This window comes from Eulemur rufifrons, chromosome 19, assembly GCF_041146395.1.
Source record: "Eulemur rufifrons isolate Redbay chromosome 19, OSU_ERuf_1, whole genome shotgun sequence".
Lineage (NCBI taxonomy): Eukaryota > Metazoa > Chordata > Mammalia > Primates > Lemuridae > Eulemur > Eulemur rufifrons.
The window spans coordinates 61531971-61552984 of NC_091001.1; the positions used below are offsets into that span (position 1 = coordinate 61531971).

Here is a 21014-nt window from a genome sequence, read left to right on the forward strand (position 1 = left end):
ACGAGATGTAAGTGGAGGCTGGAGTGAGCTGGGAAGATGCAGTGGGGCTTTTCTGGAAATTCTTTTAATTTTGCAATACTTTGGTAAGGACACCCTTTCTTCTTCACTTAGAGGCCCGGGATTTAAATGTGTAGCCCTATATTTGCCATATCACGGGTTTAGTCCCGAGATGTTTTCCCTTCCCACTTCCCTGCCCTTGTGGTCTCAAGGGCAGCGGCTGTTTCTCTGTGGTATGGTCAGACATGATGAGAAATCCAGATCCAAACTGTTGGATCACTCAAAAGCCAGGAGGAATCTGGAATGGAGTTATTAGATTGGGATATTTTGATCATTTCCTGCAGGTTGGTAGGTTCCTAAAGGGTCAGTTTCCAACAGAATCAGACAGGGTACACTTGAAGAAATTTCACTGCTTCTGCAATACAGTTTTCAAATTTGGTGGTGTCCTACTCAGGCCTCCAGATTTGGGGGTCAACCTGATGCCTGAGACATGGACATTTCTCAGTGGTGACGTTTCTTTGTGACAACCTTAGTCTCTTGCTTTGGTCAAGTAAAACATTTCCATCATCTGTGCCCACTACACTGGCCCACTACTACAGGGTAACTGTTTTCAAGAAAATTGGTTTGCTCCTAACACAGGATGACAATTGGTGGTGGGAGTAGTGAGGAGAGAGAGTGTTGTCCATCATGAAGACTGGCTTCTGGTTTTTTTATGGGGTAACTCATTTTTATTTTATCTGGCTGCAGTGCATGCCTGCTAGCTCTTGCTCACCTGTGACGGTATTAAGGACACAACCCCAATTACTGAGGGGTTCTAACAACATATCTTCCAAAGGCCAGCCGGGAAGTGACCATAGTAACTACCTAAGCTGACCATCAGGCCAAACACGTTAGTTTCTAGAATGAGCTAATGGAAAAAGTGCATTTTGTTAAAGAAACTGGATATTCAGACAAAGATTATTTTGGAAACACTCATGCTGGAGGCTGAAGTCTTTGCATGAACTAAGCCCTGGCTGCCCCCTGGCAGGCTGAGCTCTGAGACACTGACAGTGGACAGGAACAACTGCAGAGGCTGAAGCGTTCTCGGCCATAGCTGCATACAACAAGCTCCCAAGGAGGTCTTCAGACCACTAAAACTACGGCTTATGCCAGAGATTTTGGTTCAGTCAGGCTGGCATGAGGTCAGGGCATTCATCTTTTTAAAAAGCTCTCCGGGTGATTTTATGTTTAGCCAGAAAGGAAAATTGCCTGACATGAAGGATTCAGAAAAGGGATATCTGAGGAGCTGGTAGAGAGAACGCAGTTCCCATTCCTGCCTCACAATCCCCATCGCAAGGGCCCCTGCCTCCCCTCCTGCTTCATCCGTTTTCTATATTCTGTCCTGCATCATTTCCACAATCATAAACAAACTGCAATTTCTCCCACCATAAATAAAAGGCCCTCTGTAAACACCACATCCTCCTCCAGGCAATGCCCATTTTCCTGCATCCCTTTGGAGAAAAACTCCCTAAGACCTGCTTTCTGCATATGCCACCCAATTCCTTTCTGTCCATTCTCTCTTAAACCCATTCATGCAGGCATCTACCCTGACTACTGCACAGACATAGCCCATCTCCCCATCTGGCCAGTGAGTGCAGGTCTCTCCCCCAACCACAGAAATGGGGAATCCAGAGGACACAACACAGACATGTCTGATATACTCTGGCATAGAGCACACCCCTGATCCGTTGCAGTGCTGGAACAAAGAACCAAAAAGCTTTCCTGGGACATATCTGGATAAGATTGGTGCTTAAGCAGTGTTGACAATGACAATGATAATGAAATCTTTAGTAAAGGCAAAGGTTATGACTTACACAGTGTGTGGTGGTGATGATGACAGAACTGGAGATGAAAGAGAGGCCATCGTTCATGCTGACCTGGAGTGCAGCTTTCCTGCAATGACAACAGGGGAACCAGAGACACTCAGCACAGTGAGCAGTGGGGAATGGGCTGAGAGCTGCCAGACACACAGGTCTCCTATGGGCTCTGTTCTTAACTACCCTTGGGACTGCAGTCTCTTCACCTGGGTGGTCTGAGTTTCCTCTTTTGTAAAGTGTGGAGGATGGTCTCTATGGCCCATCCTCCTCTAGCATTTTAGAGAGATGCCAGGACAGACCTTCTTGTATTGGAGCAAATGGCACTGAACGGGCAAAGCCTGTTTCCATTTAACTTACTTGCTACACAGTAGTAGGACAAGGTATTCTTCAAAAATGGTCCAAGTTAATGAGGATATACTGGGCAAATTATAAACTTTGATATTCCACCACCATTATCTGGACTCTCAGTGATCTTGCGGGGGAGGCTTTGTTCCTACCCAGCAAACTTACAGAGGCAAAGCAGTGGATGCACTAATTTGCCCTCTACCTCCTCCCATCTATAAGAGACTCACTGAAATGTGAGCTTACATTCTGTTGCCTTTAGTAGCATGGACACTGGTGTGGAATCAGCGGTATCACAGGCTGATGTCAGGCAACCAGAGTTGCAGGTCTTACAGTATGGACAAATGATTGAAAGCGGAATTCAGATGAACAACTTTAACATTTTTTCCTCAAAGCTGCCTTTCTACCTCCAGCCTGTTACAGACATGATTTTGCAGAGGCTGTTTCTTCTTTTGTTCCCTGCACCAACACTGCCTTTCTGATTTTCCACGTATTTATTTTCTTGCTCAGGGTGCTAATTCTCTTTCTTCTGTTGAATATTTTGATCACATCTCATTAGCACTTATTATAATAGCATGAGATTCTCCCCCATAAATTAGTTCAGGGAACTTTGTCTGGTCTGGGTGAACACCCCATGCTCTGAGGAGCAGCAGAGGAAGGAGCACTGAAGGTGACGTTAGAAGACCTGAATCTGGGGTCTTGGTTGGCCATGAACCAGCTGTGGGCCCACTTGGCCTTTCTGAGTCTCCTTATCTCTAAGCAGGAGATAACAATCATCTATAGGGCAATAATGATGACAGGGCGAGGTAATGTGTGTGAGAGCTTTGTAGAAGCAAAATTGTGATTAAACTAGACACACTTCAGGTTGAGCCCAAACTCTTCCACTTGCTGCCATATAACCTTGGGCGAGCTACTTAAATTCTCTCAGCCTCAGTCTCCATGTCTGTACAACTGGGGCGGTGGGACTTTCTGGTTCACGGGGAAGTTGGCAGAATGAAGTGAGAGACTCTGTAAAACACTTATCCCGGGGCCTGGCTCCCTGTAAACACTGGCCCCATCATTTCCTGGAGGAATCTAGAGACAGATTCCATTATGACAATTGAGAAAGACACTTTCTTCTTTGTTTATCCCCTCTACCTCTTCTCTCCTCCCTGGCTGTGAGGTTCAGTTGCTGGTGAAAACTTACATGCCAACTTCTTTTAAGATGGGTGCCGGGCACAGCAAATAAGTATCTTCCACAGCGAAGGGCTTCTCATCTGTGAAAAGGAAGTCACTGGATTAAGAGGAGTGAGGCAAGTTTACAATTTCAAATTCAGTGACTTCTAGAGAACAACACCTAAGTCCAGGAGATACCAGAAAAACAAAAAACTTTTCAAAATAGAAACTTCCCTTGCGCAGGAAAATCTATTAGCAGTGAACTCAAGGGCTCCTGCTCGAATAGTAGTGTCCTGATCCTGTACGCCCAGTTGAGCCAAGCAGTGAGCAGATAGTGAGCGCCCTCCCGAGACAGAGCAGGGGACACAGGGGAAACGGAAATATTAGACCAGTCCTAAGGAGCTGCACATTTAAGTCTAGTTTGAGAGTGACGCCATATTTGTGGGAAAAGTTTGCTGACAAATATAAAAAGTGACTAAACCAAAATATCACTGGGTTTCAGAAGCCAGGGAGCTTCCTTTACACGGGCGATGCGGTCGGGTCACAGGAAAGTGCAGAACACGAGCTGTGCTTTGGCGGGGAGATGGGGAAGAGGCATTCCAGGTGAGAGGAAGGACAGGGCAAACAAAAGGTATGTTCCAGGGTAGAACATAAGTAGGATTTTAAAAGATCAGTGTAGAAAGAAGTTTGGCCCAAGTCCTCTGAGTTAGCCTGAGGGATTTGGACAAAGTTCTATAAACTATGAAAAGAACGTTCGCAGGTTTCTGAGTACAACCGAAGTGATGATTTTGGAGGTCTTAGCAGGTGTGGCTGTGGAAGATGGATTAGAGCAGGGGACTCTGGAGGTGGGGGAGTTCTTGCTCTTGTTCTAATGGATGACCATGAAAATGTTTAAGAGGTTTTAATCTCAAGCGCCTTAAGAACTTCATTACAGTTCTGGGGCCAGAAGCAGGGCTGAGAAGTTATTATACTCAGTGTATAATGGTCATTCCTTCATGCCTCGACATTTGTTGGGTACACATTCTACAAAAGATGGCGATAGGGCCTGTAAGTAAAACCAAGGTGAATAATATTTGTCCCATTTGTGGCTGTGACTACAAATATCTATAACAAGAAGATACAAAGAAATACATATGTTACTGAAGGATAATATTCTGCTATTGGCCTTTGTTGTGAAACTGATGCTTCTTATGACATTTGTAAGTCATGACTGTAGAATACATCTTGCCCGGATGGAAATCAGGAAGCATCATGCCCTTCAGGCCTGGATTTATGAAGCAGAGCCACCCAGGATGGGGGTCAGAGGACACACCTGAGCACTAAGCACTGTGTCCCCATTGGAAGGGGGATGAAGATGTCCAGGTAAATCTTCAAGTGGTGAAAAGTTAGGGAGGTTATTCCAAGTCATTTTTGTATTCATTCATTCATTCAGTCAACAAATATTTATTGAAGGCCTACTACATACTAGAGATATAGGCTTTGAGATAAGAAATACAGTTCTGGCTTTCATGGATTTTATAAGAGCTGCAGGAGAGAGAGTTACTCAACATTATTATAAAATACATGCTCTGAGTGTCTACCATGTGTCAAGCACTGTGCTAGGGCTTGCAATGAACAAAACGGATGAAGCATCTTGCCCAAGGAGCTGACAGGCTAATAATTACACAAATTAGTATTTAGTTGTAATTGTGATGCACACACAGGAGAAGGAGGGTGGCCCATGCTCATCTGGGAAGTCAGGAGATGCTTCCCTTAGGAAAGGCTATGTAAACTGAAACCTGAAGGTCAGGTTAGGAGAAGGTGGGCTGGGAGAAGAGGCAGCACTGCAAAGGTCCGGGGGTAGGAAGGAGCCCGATCTTTTGAGAATTAAAAGAAGGCCAAGTAGGCCATCGAATCTGAGTGAGACAGACAATGGCTCAAAATGAGTCTAGAAAAGGGAGCAGGGCCAGATGACCAAGGACCTCTAGGCCATGGTGTAGCTTTTGGGATTTTCCTAAAAACAACAGGGAACTCCTGGAGGTTACCCCCATATTTAGAATCTGCCATTGGCAGATTATGGAATGTTGCAGGAATGGTGAGTGTGTGTTGAATAAAATTACAAAGTCTGTGATGATGGTGCAGGATCAGGCAGTGCCCGAACTGAGCATTATTATTTTCAAGGTGTTTTCCCATCTGAGATGATACTACAGGCAAGTCCCCAACTTTACAATGGTTAGACATACGATTTTCTGACTTTATGAAGGCGTTTCAGCGGTGTATGTTCATAGTGAGTACCCATACACAACCATTCTGCTTTTCACTTTCAGCACGGTATTCAATAAATTACATGAGATATTCAACCCTTTATTATAAGATAGGCTTTTTGTTAGATGATTTTGCCCAACTGTAGGTTAACGTTAGTGTTCTGAGCACATTTAATGAAGGCTTGATGTTCCGTAGGTTAGGTGTATTAAACCCATTTTTGACTGATGGTATTTTCAACTTATGATGGGCTTATCTGGCCGTAGCCTCATCGTTTAAGTCGAGGAGCATCTGAATTGACAGCCAGGCTCATGCATGCACTCTCAAACTCTTCGTGCATATGACTTAATCAAATGTAAACTCCTAGCAGAGCTTTCAGGAAGGGATGGTAGTACTTTCATGATAAACTTGAGGAACCGATATAGAGAGATAAGTAACTTGCCCAGCGTTACCCAGGGCAGCCTGTGTCTGCACCCGGGCAGCCTGTGTCTGCACCCGGGCAGCCTGTGTCTGCACCCAGGCAGTCTGGCTGCTCAGGCCATGTGCTTATCCAACAGGTTGTACCAACACCGGTGCTAAGAGCTGCACTCCATTTCCTTCTCATGACAACCTTATGAGCTAAGGCATTAGGCTCATTTTTAAGATGCAAAATGGAGGCCCAGAGAGACGACAGTGACCCACCACTGCACAGCAAGTCAGAGGCAAAGCCAAGACTAGAACTGAATTCTGCATTATTCTTTCCTTGTTAAGAGACTCTCCATTTCAGGAAAGGCTTGTGTGAGAGAACAAACGGAACTTGGGACAGGCGTGGCTGACTGCAAGGCCATGGCCATGGCTTACCCTGCTGCACATGCACTAGCACTACCTGAGAGTGCAGATCCCTGGCCACAGCGCCAGCCCACAGAGCCGTGGGGCAGCCACAGAGCGGCCGCAGGAGGCCTCGTGACTCCCGGCTGCATTCTGCGGGAAGAGCTGGGTCACGCCAGCGGGGCGTCCGAGGTAGCACGCTGCAGCGCCACCGCCGGGCAGACTCGGGGGCGGCCCACCCTGCTCCTGTTCCAGCCCCACCTCACTTCCTGCTGCCTCTGAGCAAGTCTCCCCTTCCCTCCATCCCGGCTGGAAAGGAGGGCCCGGGTCAGGGAGCCTTTTCTCACTTTCCTCCTCCTTTCCTCTTCCCGTACTGCCTGGGAGACCAGATATTTCCGGAGCAAAGCAGAGGAAAACCTCGCCGGGGGGACCGGGGAGGCTTTGCTGAGGCTGAGGGACAGGCTCCTTCCCTCGGAGTTGATCAGCCTCCCGGGCTGCGGGCCTGCTCTGTGGAGCTGGCATTTTCTGCTCCGAGAGGAATTGTTTGGTTTGGAGCCTGTTTTCAGTTCACCACAAAAATGAGTGACTTTTTTTTCTTTCTCTCTCTAAACAAAGGAGGGCCATTTGGTTTCCATAACTCAGGTCATCTGACTCCTTCCTGGAACGTCCACTGGGGAAGCGGGGCACGAAGCCCTCCTCGGCTGCTCCCCGGCTGGGCCACGTTTGGCTTGGGGGCCATGCCAGCCCCGCTGCGACCTGTGCCAACGCCAGCGGTGTCCTGACGTTTACGGGGCGTAATCCACTCCCAGGACAGCCGAGGCCCCGCGTGTCCACGCGCCGGGTGGCCATTTCGCTGCTTCCCAGCACTGCTCGGGCGGGGGGACGGAGAGCAGGGGCTCGGGCTGGGCCCCTTGGCTCTTGTTTGCCAATGGGGAGAAAATTAGGGAAAGGCGGGAGTTTGAAACTACACGTTCAACAGAATTTTTATATAATCTTGAAATATAAATTTCTTTGTCCGTTACCAAAGATATTTCAGAATCTTGTGCATACCCATAACATAGGTTCACCCAAAACATTTGTCTACAGGAGTCTGATGAGCTTGATTTAGCTCAGGATTTGGGGATCAATGAGTGTCACTAGGTCAAACTGTGAAGCACCTAGACTTGGGAGCTAGACATCCCTGAACTGAATAAGAGGGCACCGAGGGGCCAAGCAGATGTCGGAGTCAAGCAGATCCAGGGGCAAATGCCAGGGTTTCCTCTTACTAATGTGTGACCGGGGCAATTCTCCATTCTTAAACAGCGCTGATGACACAGAGTTGTATGGGGAGTAAATAAGAGTGCATCAAAGTACAGAGCACGATACTGGGCACTTCATAAGCATTCGGTGTTATTCCACTTTGTTACATGGGCATCCACACCTCTAAAATAGGCTATGTGAAAATGTGGCTTAGAAGGTTAAAATGTTCAAAATGTCTGATTGTTTGTTTGTAGTGATCTACTAAATTAACATCTTTTTAGACATCAGGAATCCTAGGAAAATACAAAGCTTTACTATATTTGCATGTGACTATATATATACACACATATACATATACAGATATATATACAAACACACACACACATACACATACTGATTTTGTCTAACACTATATATCATGATCTCATTTGATGCTTCCACAAACATGAGAGAGATATTATTCTTACTTACACTTTGAGAAACTGAGGCTCAGAGAGGTTAATTGAGTCAGTGTTGTACCACTTGCAAGCATCAGAGCTGGAATTCAAACCCAGGTTTTGTTGATATGACTTGCCCAAGGGAAACCCAGCTAGACTTCCAGTGTAGCCAGAAGTGCACCAGGAGCTGAGGTTGTTCACACTAACCACTTCAAAGGCAAATGGTCAAGACCTTCAACAGGCAAGGCTGGATCCCAATGGAGGCATCCCTTCCAGACGAGGGGACTAAAGTTGACACGTTCAGGTGTCTTCTGAAAGGCCCTGATCTAACTGGAATGAACCCATGTCCTGGAACCAGGCACTCAAATGTGTACATTCCCAGGTTTTAACGTTGAGACAAAGTAATTAATCCTTTTCAGACTGGTGAAGAAGGAAGTTCCCAGAATTCTTCCTTGCAGTTTGGGGACTAATGGATTTGGGATAAAACCAGGATTAAAATTTATTAGCCAGTTCAAACACCAATCAGAGTGAGTCCTTTTATAGGGCTGATTAAATAATTCAAATACTTTTCAAGTCTTGGCAATGTTTCCTTGGTATAAATATTTATTTCTGGCAAAAAGGAAAAGAAAAATAACCTCTAGTTTTGTCTGGGGGAGTTTGTTAAAACCCTCCAAAAACTGATGTAAGCCCCAAAGTAGAGTTTACATTCTTACTGTGACATTTGCATTAGGTAGTGGGAAAAACAGCAGAGGTTAGGGACTGAATGAGCTCACCCTGCTGTTTCTCCCAATGTCCCCTGGGCCTAGGGTGCATTTTCAGGGCATCACAGAGCCAAATATAACTGTTCAGCAGCTTATTATCAGCTGGTTTGGGAATATGTCTCCAAAAGAAGAGAGAGCAGGCAGACTAGAGTTAGGTTGGATATTTATACCTTCTCACTGTGTCCAAAAGTAACCAGCTTTGAAAAAAGTTAGACTTTTAAAATAGTGTGCAAAAATCTGAAATAAAATCGTATTCAGTAAGACTCCAAGTTGGTGAAATTCAAAGCATCTGGGTTGAGCTTTCTGGAGCCCCAGCTAGAAAGGAGATGATTGATTAACTGCCCCGCTGGGGCTGCCTCAGTGATAATTCAAAACCATGGGGAGCCTTTTTGCAAAGCAAACCAGGACCTTTAAGGTGGCAGAACCAAGCTGGCCATCATCCTTTTCCTTACCCACCCCTACCCCCTTCACCCCTTCCCTGGCCTGCTGTTGTTACAAGGTTTCCTTGGAAGCCCTCACTGGCTAGTTGCCATGAAATCAAAGAATGAGCTTGGGCAACAGATTCCAGGAAAGTTTCCTGGGTCTACTGCACCCAACTGTTTCACCAGTTCCTGTAATCTATAGGGATCCAAGATATGTCTTCTGGTTTCCCATCCTATTCTCTGGGGCAGGTTGGGGTAAGATGGAGAATGATGAGCGCACAAAGAGCCCAGGCTCTGGAGACCCACCACAGCCTTGCCACTCACTGGCTATGCAATCACAGGCAGGGTTTTCATCCTATTCCTAACTCAGAGTTGTCACCTCTAAGATGGGATTATACTCATTTCTTAGGCTACTGTAAATTTTAATGTGATGATGTTATTAAATACTTAGCACTTAATAAGGACTCCAAATGTGTTAACTGTTATTACTAAGGTGGGGCACTACTGGGCTCATTGTCTGAGGCACCTTCAAAACACAAGGTGTGAATGTATGTGTCCATTGAGTGGGCCTTGTAACTTGTCTAACAGGTTGTGTCCGGGATATATGATATACATGGGACAAGAAGCAAGTCCTCTATCTAAACAGGACCTATGGACATGTATATAGTGCAGTGGTTCTCAAATGGAAGTGATTTTACCCCTCAGGGGACAAATGATCGTCACAACTAGGGGAGCAATGCTATTGACATCTACTGGGTACAGATCAGGAATGGTGCTGAACATCCTACAATATACAGGACAGCCAGCTACCCCCAACAGAGAATTATCCAGCCCCAAATGTCAATAGTGCTGAGGTTAGAAAACCTGGTACATCCTACCATGGCTTTATATCCTTCTTTAGCTCATTACAGTGGGGTCTACAGATATAACTGGGTGGTTCACAGCCCCCAGGATACTGGTGTAACGTCCAGAACAGTTCAGAGGTGTTATAAGGTGAAGGGTAGAAGAGGGAGAGGGTAACAGCTGGAGTGACAAATCCTGGTGGGAGTAAGGAAGAGAGTGTTTCTTGATAAATCCCTCCACTCGGGCTTTGGTGGGTTCAGGTTTTCTTAGTGGTAGATGAAATAGCACCCAAGCCACTCTGCTTGGTGGAGCTTTATAACAAAAATGGGGCATTCCAGAAATGGACTTTTGTTGCTGCCAAGGTTCTGAGATGACAGGGTGGGAAGGCTGCAGAGTCAGAACACCTTGCGTATAAATATCAATACAGGACTCAGAGCTGAGGGTAGTCCTGGAAGGAAAGGAACTGGGCTATCTTGGTCACTGTGTTCATGAGGATCAAATTACACCATGGCTCCAGAAAGAGAGGAAGTGAAAGGTGAGGGACCATGAGTCCATCCCCAGGGGAGTGCAGGCCCCGGATCCAGTAGCCTGCATACTCCCAAGTCCTGCACAAGGCTATGACCCCTTAGCTCTGGGCACACCTGTGTTGAGAACTGGTTGTCAGCATAGCTAGTCTGAATTCTCAGGATGCAAATTATTATCTGGCTATATTTATTGTTATTTTTTATTAATTACAAAAGTAATACATGTTTAGTGTGAAAAGTCTGGGAAATACAGAGAAGTATATGAAAAAGAAATTAAAAGCCTTAATAATCCTAACTCTCAGTGACAAACATTATTAATGTATACTATTTCAAAATTTTTTCTATGCATATTATTTTTTACATAATTGGGATCAAACTACACATAATATTGTGGTATTTGGCATTTATCTCTATCTGAAGTTAATAGGGCAGTTTTGAGTACTGCAAGAAAACTAAATGAAGCGTATAGGGCTCAAGGCTCTCGCTAAGTATTTTCTCCTCTTCCAATAACTCTACACCAAAAAATTCTTGACTGTTGACATTTGTAAAACTTAAAAATTATCTTCTAAGCAAAGCATCAGCCTTTTAAAAAAGATTTTGTAATCCTGAGGTCAGAATAATTGGTATGCTTAAAACAGCTTTCATTTGCTAAGAATAAATATATTTTTAAAAGCTTTGTTTTTGCTTGGTAGAGGGCAATTCAGGACTCATGCACAAGGTATGTGTCTCCTAATGCACAAACTCTTGCAGCTGGGCAAGGTTGAGAAGGATTTTACCTTTGAAATTGGGATCAAGGGGCAAGTCTACAAAATGACGAAAGCCTTCCACACAATCATAGTTACAAGTTATGGCAAATACTGACTACTCTTAAAGGACATACATTTACACAGAAATTCAGAGGAGAGGTGGGAAGGAGACCCTGGGCACACATTTGAGAGACAGTGGATGGCCACTAAGCCCCTGTGGTATGCACATAGGGGCCAGAACTGAATTGCATGGAGGAGAGATCCACCAGTAGCACTTGTTCTTCCTTTCCCTCAGCAGAACCCAAGAAGATCAGATTGAAAGGACACAGATTACTAGCCTGCCTGGGGTTCCCAATAGTCTGGCCCATCCCTGTGTTAACCACCTTCTGTTTCATCATCCCATGAAATGACAGAGGAGCAGTATTGCATGGGGGAGGGCACTATCCCTCTGCTGTCACCATCCATGAAAGCCCAGCCACCTGGTGCAGAAGTAGAGGGGATGCCAACTTCTACTCAGTGAGATGGGGAACCAGCAGGCCCTGCTCAATAAGGAGACATAAGACCTGAACCAAGGTCTCTGATAAGGCAAGAGGTGGTGGAGAAACCAGCCCGAACCAGCTAGAACCCAGATGGCTACAAAAAAATGACTTCAGGTTACCCTCACTGCTCATTATACCCTGCTTATAACGTATTAGTATAGTGAAAGAGACTCCCACAAGCACCATGACAGTTTACAAACGCCATGCCAACTCCCGGAAGTCACTCTATACGGTTTAAAAAGAGGAGGAACCCTTGGTTCTGGGAACTCCCCACCCCTTTCCCAAAATCTTAGGAACAGTCTTCCTTCCGCTTAACATAAAATTAAATAGAAGATATAAAATAAGACCCTGAAAACTTACAAAGTACTACTCTCTGTTGCTCTGAGAGATAGCTGCTGCCCCGTCTGTGGAGCAATCTTCCTTTTTTTTTCTTTTCTTACTTTAATAAACTTGCTTTTGCTTTACTCTGTCAGCTCGCTCTTGAATTCTTTTCCTGCATGAAACCAAGAACTCACTTGGCCTTCAGGAGGACCCCAGTTTTGGGGGTCTACTTTCTTATATCATCAGCACAGCAAGGCTGGGGTGAAGGCAGGTTTTGGGGAGGTTCGTAAGCAAATCTCTCCACCGACCATGGCTCAAACTAGAGTCCACATGGAGCTCACGATTTTCACTTGGAGTTAAGTCCACACTTGGTAGAGCGGGGGAAACATCAAGATTGACTGTATACTAGGGGATGCTGCAGCTAACTTTGGACTGTCAGCTCACCCCCAGAATAAGCTCTTCTGCTCCCACATGAAAATATTTGCCACCTAGTTACTTCTGGTGGCAACTCCCCTTTTATCCCCATACAGTTTCAGATTACTGAAGTAAATTTCAATGTCCATATTTTTGTCTGGGCCTGAAAGATGGGAACACGTACTAACACAATTTCTGTAGGAGCTGCTTCAAACATTATTGGGCAAAACCAGAGCTGTGTCTCAAAGAAGGGGCCAGGAAGAAACATCATCAGATGCATGAAAAGCTCCTGAGGTTTGAGAAAAAGGGACCACTCGAAGAACCAGGAGAGATGTCTTACCTGTGGTCACACAGTAAACTACACATACTGACACTCTAAAGCCCGAGGCTCTTCCTTCCCAGCTCTGGGCAATTTTTCTTGATCCTGGGTTCAAGTCTCAACTTCCCTACTAACGTGCTCTGTGACCTTGGGCAAGCAGTTAAATGTCTCTGAGCTGAGGTTTCCTGTCTGCAAAATGAGGGGGAATCTGTTGAAACTGGCGCCTCTGAATCAGGCACACCTCAGTCACCTGGGTATTCGAGGTCAGTGGGCCCAGGGATCTTTGGGGGTCCGTGTTTTGGAGGCAATGTAGAGAAGCGGGCTAAAGCCTTTGGAGTCAGACTGCCTGGGTTCAAATAGTTTCCATCCCTGACCACCTGGGTGACCTTGGGCACTTCATCTCTCTGAGTTTGTCAGCAAAACAGGGATACAAATAACTTTTCCCTCCCTGGGCTGCTGTGATGGTGAAATGAGACAATCCAGGAAAGCACTTGGTGCAGCACCAGGTGCAGGGTGTGGACTCAGCAGCGAGTAGCTGCTATCATTTGGATGAAGCTCCCTGGTCTTTGTGACGTGCATCCTCACCAAGAACCACAAAACTCTATGCTTTTTTATGTCTCTTCACTCTGAGTCACACAAGATGACATTTCATCATCTTCATATGATATCAAATCCCTAGAGATGTATCTAGATTGTATTAAAGACCTTTGACCAATATATGCAATACTCTAACTTGTGACAAAGGAAACAACAGTTTTTTTTTTTGTTTGGGAAGTTTACATTGCCCCCTCTGTCCTGTGTCCCCATCTGCTAGCATAGGTACATTTTAATGATCTCCTTATGGTGCCCACAGCAGCCCTGGGGCTCAGGTTTTTTTTTAAGATGAAGTATGGTTTCTGGATAACTGGACAGATTTTTAAAAACAGCACCCTCTGGAACTTCTACATTCAAATGAATGTTGTCTCTTTTCTCTTGGGAAGCCGAGCCCCTCTTTGGAACCCTTAGAACTGCCTGATTCAAGGCTAATGTTCTGTTTGGGAAAATATCTTCAGAGAGGGAAAAGTTTTATCCTTTGGCAGTGTGCAAAAGTAAACCACAGCCATGCCTGGCGAATAGGATTGAAAATCAAGTTGGGATATAAAATTTTGCATCAAAAAATAAAGTGTGCCTATAAAGTCATGAATCTGATTTCTCACATGACCTATAAACCCAATTTTAGTGAATTCTTTAAAAATCAGTTTCTTTTGTTTACAGTCATACCTTATGTGTCTCCATGCAACACCAGGATAGTCTAGCATGTTTTTCATTATTATGTTAGTAAAACATTCATTTTTTATTTATTGTGCATAAAACGGATAATTTCTCAGCACATACTCCAGTATGTGCTTTTTAGCATCCCAATCTCTCTGCAAATGGATTTCCAATTGAAAGTGGATCTTTTCTTGGCACAGTACACTGAATACTGAAATGCAGCCAGAGTAAATAAAGTTTGTGTGAAGATTTCCAAGATATTTTCTTGGCTAGCATCAAGTTCAGCCTGGTGATTGGAGAACCAACCAAATGCTAAACTTAAAATGTATGCTAGGCCTAAATAGTGACAAGAATTTTGTTATTGAATTTTAAATAACTTTTGTGGATTCTTTTCTTGTTACATAGAACATATGATTATAAAAACTTAGAAAACACAGATGGATGTAAAGAAGAAAATAAAAATTAATAGTGGTCTTGTTCAGAGAGGACCACTGGTAACATTTTGATGTATATCTTTGAAATCTCTCTCTGCATATAAATGTGTGTGTTTAAAAATAAAAAATAACATTGATGCACTGTTTTGTAACTTATTTTTGACACATGATGCTGTATCATTAACTTTTTCCCACATCAGTAATTATTCTTCTACAACATTATTTACTTATTTAGGGGCGAAGTATAATTTATATAACCTATTGTTAAACATTTATGCTGTTACCATTTAGATGTTTTTCTTTTTGTTTCCTTCCTTCTTCCTTCTCTTCCTTCATTCTTTCTGTTTTTCTTTTGCAATCATAAGCAATATTGCAATGAACATCCTTGTAGCCAAGTCTTTATAAACATTCCCAATCATTTCCTTTTGATGAAGTTGAAATTGAAGTTCTGGGTCAAAAATGCATAAAAGCAGCTGATTCATTTTAAAAACTGCCTGATGAAAGATATAATGGTCTCTCACCGATAATGAATGAAAACACTTGTTTTCCTACATCTTTCCCAATACCGGGCATTGTATTTTTTTAATCTAGGTCAGTTAGATAGAGTAAAAATGACAATTGATTGCTTCAATTTGTATTTCCTTGGTTACACTGAGCACTTTCCATATGCTTATTCATCGTTATTTTCTTATAACTTTCCTTTTCGTATCTTTTACCCATTGATGTGCTCACCTTCTTTTTCAAACTGATTTTAGGAGCTGACTTTATACTAAGTTTATTGACCCTGTATTTGTGATATGTCTTATAAGTCATTCTTCCAGTTTTCTGTTTTCCCTTTGCTTTCTTCAGGGGGTGGAGTAACAGAAGAATTTGAAAACATGTACTCAAACTATCAAATTTTTCCTTCATGGTATGACTTTTCATGCTTACAAAGTCCTTCCCCACTACAAGATTATGGCAATTTTTTTAAATTTCCTTCTAGAAGTTTTACAGCTTCACGCTCACATTAAATTTTTTGGTTCATCTGGAATTTGTTTAGATGTAAGGTGTGAGATAAAAATCAAACTTAATTTTTTCCAAGTTGTTAGCCAGTTGTCTCAACATCATTTTTTGAATAATACACTCTTTCTCCACTGATCTGAAATGTTAACCTTATTTTATATTAAATTCACGAAAGTGGTTGGCTCTGTTTATGGACTTTGTTCCAACGCTCAGTTTGCCTGTTGTGGTACCGGTCATACATTATTTCAATTACTGCAGCTGTTTTTACAGCTTAAAATCAGCTCGGGCAAGTTTCCACATTTTCCTTGGCTGTTCTTATATGTTTATTTTTCCATATAAACTTTAGAATTATTTTGTTAACTTATTAAAAAGTCTCATTGGAATTTTCATTGGGATTGTATTAAAAATATTGTAAATGTTAATTTGAATACAATTGATGTCTTTACAATAACCAGTTACTGCACCATTTAATAATAGTGATAATGATAATAACAAAGTGATACCAGCAGCCAACACTGGCTCCTTACTCTGCATCAGGCCCTGTTCTAAGCCCTACCTGCCACATTTAAACCTCATAACAAGCCACGATATATGTGCTATTATTATTGTTATTATTATTTGAATAGCATTATTTATTTGTGACACAAGTTCTGTTGAAACTATAGTCTTTGCAAACAACATTGATTTTTAATTTTTATTTAATTTTATTTTTTTTGGAGGAATTAGTAACTGCTTATTTTTAAACTGCTAGCAAACATTGGACAGATGGAATAATTTTTAAATGGAACTACTACTGGTTCAATTGTAGTCTGATACATTTATTTGAGAACCATACAAACTTTTTTTTTTAGGTGCTATTATTGCCATACTCATTTTACAGGTAGAGAAACGGAGGCATGGAGATATTAAATGACTTGCCATGGTCACTAGCTGGATACTACAGAGCCAGGATTCTCTTCCTTGGTGTCTGGCTCCGGAGCCTGTACTATGTCACGCGTCTATGCCTCTCCATGTCTTCACACTGTCTTTATATCCCTCACAAAGTTTTGTAATAACTTCCTTCATACATGTCTTTACAAATTTGGTCAAATTAGTTCTTACTAAATTTTATTTGTTATTGCTATATTTTTCCTGTTGTGTTTTCTAATTGATCATTCATTGCTGAACTCTGGCAAAGCTGCTGATTGTTATAAGCAAGATATTTACTTCTAAATTATCCAGGTCAATACCCCTCTTGTAGTAGTTCTGCTGACTCTAGTTTTCCAGGAAAATATAACCATTATTTCAGAGTAATGATGCTTGGCCCCCTTTCCTGTTTATATCTCTCATCAGTTGTCTTGTGTTATTTTAATGCTCACGGCATTGTCCAATATGGTAGCCACCAGCCACATGCGGCTATTTGCACTTAAGTTAATAGCAATTAAAAGAAATTACAAATTCAGTTCCTCAATCACACTAGCCACATTTCAAGTGCCCAACAGCCACATGTGGCTTGTGGCTGCCACATTAGAACATTCCCATTGTCACAGAAAGTTCAACTGGACAGTGCTGCTAGAACTTTCAGATCAACGTTAAACAACAGCGGTGAAATGGGTTGTCCTGCTTTTTTCTTCTGAACTTTAAAAGTGAATTCCTCTAAATAATGATTCATTATTAGAATGATGTTGAGTTTTGAATCCAAATATCTAGATATATTTTTATTATGTTAAAGAAGTCTTATCCTAATTCTAGTTTTCTAAAAATTTTTTTTAAAAGTAATTAGGAATTGACAATGAATTTTAATACATTTTTGGCATCAGTACATTTTGCTATGTGAGAGACAAATTTCCTCTCTTTCTTCAAAATTGACTTAGTGATCTTGGTCCTTTTAAAATACATTGTTGGGTTTTGTTTGCCAATAGTTTATTAGATGTCTGTCATCAGTGGCTTGATCTCAAACATTCTCTATTTCTAGTGCCCTTGCCCAGTTCTTTTTTTAAAAAAACCCAAGATTATATTATTACCATAAAATGAATTAAAAAGCCTTTTCTTTATTCTTTTCTCTGGAACAGTATGTATCAAATATAGGTTATCTATCCCTTAAACTTTGGTAATACTTGGGTGAAAAAAATCTGGGTCTGGTGCTTTGGTTGGGGGTGAGAGCTCTTATTTCCCTTTTAGTTCATGCATTTCACCCTCATCTGTATCAGATCACACTAATTCATCCATGAAGTTGTATTTTGGTGAATAAATAAATTTTTTAAATCTAGAATTTATACTCAGGTCTTCTGCAAATCTGCCTTTGTTGAGTGTTCTTCTCCTATGATCTTTTTGATCTCTTTACACATTTTAAATGTGTTTATTCTATAATATGTTCTCTTTCAAATTTGTTCTCTGATCTTCTCGTTTGTTCTCCTGTTTCTTTCACCCACCTTGACATGGTTTGTCATTTTGTGCTATGAGCCCATCTTCGGAGGGCCTTGTTTGCTGCAGGAGTGCTGTGGGTGTGGGCTCTGTCGCAGGCTCCTGTGGGGTGGATGCACACAGCCTCTGCAGGGCCACGGGGATCAGGACAGTCACCGACACATTTTGGGGTTAGTTTCTTGACTTGATGCTACTGTATCACGTGAGTGGTATAACAGCATTACACCTGTAGGTTTGGTTTCCCTGCCTGCTTCTTTGCCCCCTTTAATGTGTGGTGCAGCCCTCTGGAGCCTGACTTCTGCAGGGGGCTCTGCTCTTGCCTGATGCCTTGCACAGGCCTGAGACCTGGTGTCCTGTATTCACATTAATATCAGATCAAAGCTCCCAGGCCTGGGGCCCCCACGGCTGTGCTTCCTGCTTAGCTTTTTATTTCCTTCTCATTTCCTGTACTTGGGGGATTTCCCCTTCTTTCCTTTGAATGAGGTCACATGTTATAATTTTTTAAATCATATTTTAGCCAGACTTTCTGAATTGTGGTTGGCCACATATCCAGAAGTTGTCTTAGATTTCTAAGTGGTTGATTATGAGTTGCTTTTATTTTTAAGCAAAGGCAAGAAAAGTGGGAGAGAAGTAGGTATTAATATTAACCTATGGCTTTAATTTTCTGGTTATATTTATTACCTAAGAATATATCTAAATAATTTCTACTTTTTGGATTTAATATGTTGGCATTTTTATTTGTGTCTTAGCATGATAAATTTGCAAGGCTGTTGTTCACTGTCATTTAAAAAGGCATAACATATATGTTCTATATCTTTAATTTTTTTATTAATGTTTATTCTAAAACTTGGAAAATCACATTAATATCTCCCACTATAATTTTTCAATGTGTTCTTTTAACAGTTTTTGCTTCATATAATTTGCTACTGTATTTGTTGAAGACCCTGAGGCGTATATCATGTTTAGAGTGGCTGGAGCCACAAAAGCCTTAGTTCATTACTAAGCCTCCAATTAGTCTTTTTCTAATTGATAACAGTGGTTATAGTCTCTTTTTGTTACAAAATGAAATGCCACTTTTAGGATAAACTCTTTAAAAAGAAATATATAAAAATGAAAATAGATAACATCTTAAAACCTGGAGTATGGCGATGGAGAAGGAAAATGGGAAGAGTAAAGAAATCTAAATGTATTTTATTTTACAGGGAGGAATCAAAAGAGACTGTGATGTTCATAAGGTAGATAAAAAAATGTAGATGTGAATATGCTGCATTTGAAAATTCATTTTATATTTTCTTCCTCTATAGGTTCTTGTCCATATTATTTACTGAATGAAAATAAACAGGAGAATTAATAAATGAAGGCCAAGTGTTTTCCTCAAACTCTAATTTTCTCTGTTTGACTGTTTTTAATAACTACATGTTTGAGTTTTGGAGTGTTGCTTGCGGCATGTAATGTGATCAATTCACTGCCTTTGTCTTCTCCAAGCTGTTAGCGCTGTGCTGGAAGCACAGCTAGGTTTGTGGTTTAAGCCAAATCCCTACCCCAACAGCCTTTATTGCTTTTCGAATAGGAATGAGGTGGCCAGTCTGCGCATGTGTTTGCAAGAATGCTATTAGGAAAGGAAGAGAGGAGGGAGAAAGAGGATGGGCTGGTTTCCCACGAAATAAAGTTTCATGGGGAAGCTGAAAAACAGGCCTTCAAAATGCCACTCTACAAATCCATAATAAATGTGCATTTCATCTTATCTCAACGCAGCATCTTGTTTAACCTTTCAAGCAATGGCAGGGTAGGTTATCTCTCTCCCCATCCTACGTCCAGAGAGATTGGGTCTAATGCTCGCTTGTCTGGGAAATCTTCTTTGGAAGGCATTAATGTCTTTGAGTTAAACCCTCACAAGTGTCTGATCTTAGACTTGGAATTTTGGTTAGAGAGAGAGGGAAGGTGGACTTAAGTGACATCACAATTAAGTGGGTGAAAAAAGGAAGCGCACGTCCAACTTTTACACTGTGACTACTCAGAGATATTTTAAAATGTTTTCAAGTAGCATGTACTTTTTGGATATGTGAGAGCATTTCCAAATATTAAGAAAACTAACTGAATACTTCCAATGTTTGGAATTATTCCAAAGCCAGAAATTCCAGATGTTTGTGAGGAAGCTACTGTGTCTGTTTAAATATTCAACTGGGTTTTAAAATGTCAAGGAGGAAAAAAGGCATACCCTTCAATTCTTCTTCTTTAAAAACAGGATCACATCCTTCAAAGGGCTACCAGGAGGATGAAACTCGTGTGAGTGGTTAGTCAATAAATGTGTGTCCTGCTCTCCTCCTTGCTCTTTCTACCTCTCAGGGCTGTTGTAGCAAAAAGATGTGAAGCGTTTAGACAGTACATAGCACGACAGAAAATGCAGGACATTACGACTGTTGTTTATCACTGCAGATGTGGAATCAATAATTATCTTTGTGATGGATGCCAGATGCAAATAATAACCAGGGCTCCTGGCATCTGTCCCCCCATAATCATCTTCCCCATCTCTCCTGGTCAACCATATGAATCACACATGTCTTTGAATTAGGAACTTGACTGTTACAAATGTCTCTGAAGGTGCCAATGTTACGGTAATCCATTTTTCTCATGACATGCATTTAGTTTTACTCCCACATTCCCGTATTTCATGTAAGGTATTCACCCTGATGAGAGTTTCTTGGCTACTCCAAGCAAGAATCATCCAGACTGAACAGAGCTGCAGAATCTACATGTGCAAGTCTAATAGTTTGGTTTTGGGTTTATTCAGAATTCATAAACTTAGACCATCTCTTTTTCACTCTTACCCTCAAGAGTCCTCAATACTTTGTTAAGGAACCTCAAGCGTCAGCAGCCCTGACTAACCAGCGCCCACTGCCCCCTGACAGCGAGCCACTTAGTCAACGCCGTGGAGGAGGAAACGAATGCCCCACCGACCCT

General features: G+C 42.1%; 1 protein-coding gene across 1 annotated transcript in view; it reads right to left on the reverse strand.

The window, feature by feature from the left end:
- ANTXR1 (ANTXR cell adhesion molecule 1) overlaps positions 1–21014 on the reverse strand; it is a 220168-nt gene that overhangs the window by 111074 nt on the left and 88080 nt on the right. The window contains exons 11-12 of the mRNA XM_069494028.1: positions 3382–3451; positions 1851–1929 (exon numbers count right to left, since the gene is read on the reverse strand). Coding sequence (XP_069350129.1) covers positions 1851–1929; positions 3382–3451 — 149 coding nt within the window. The remainder of the gene's footprint in view (positions 1–1850; positions 1930–3381; positions 3452–21014) is intronic.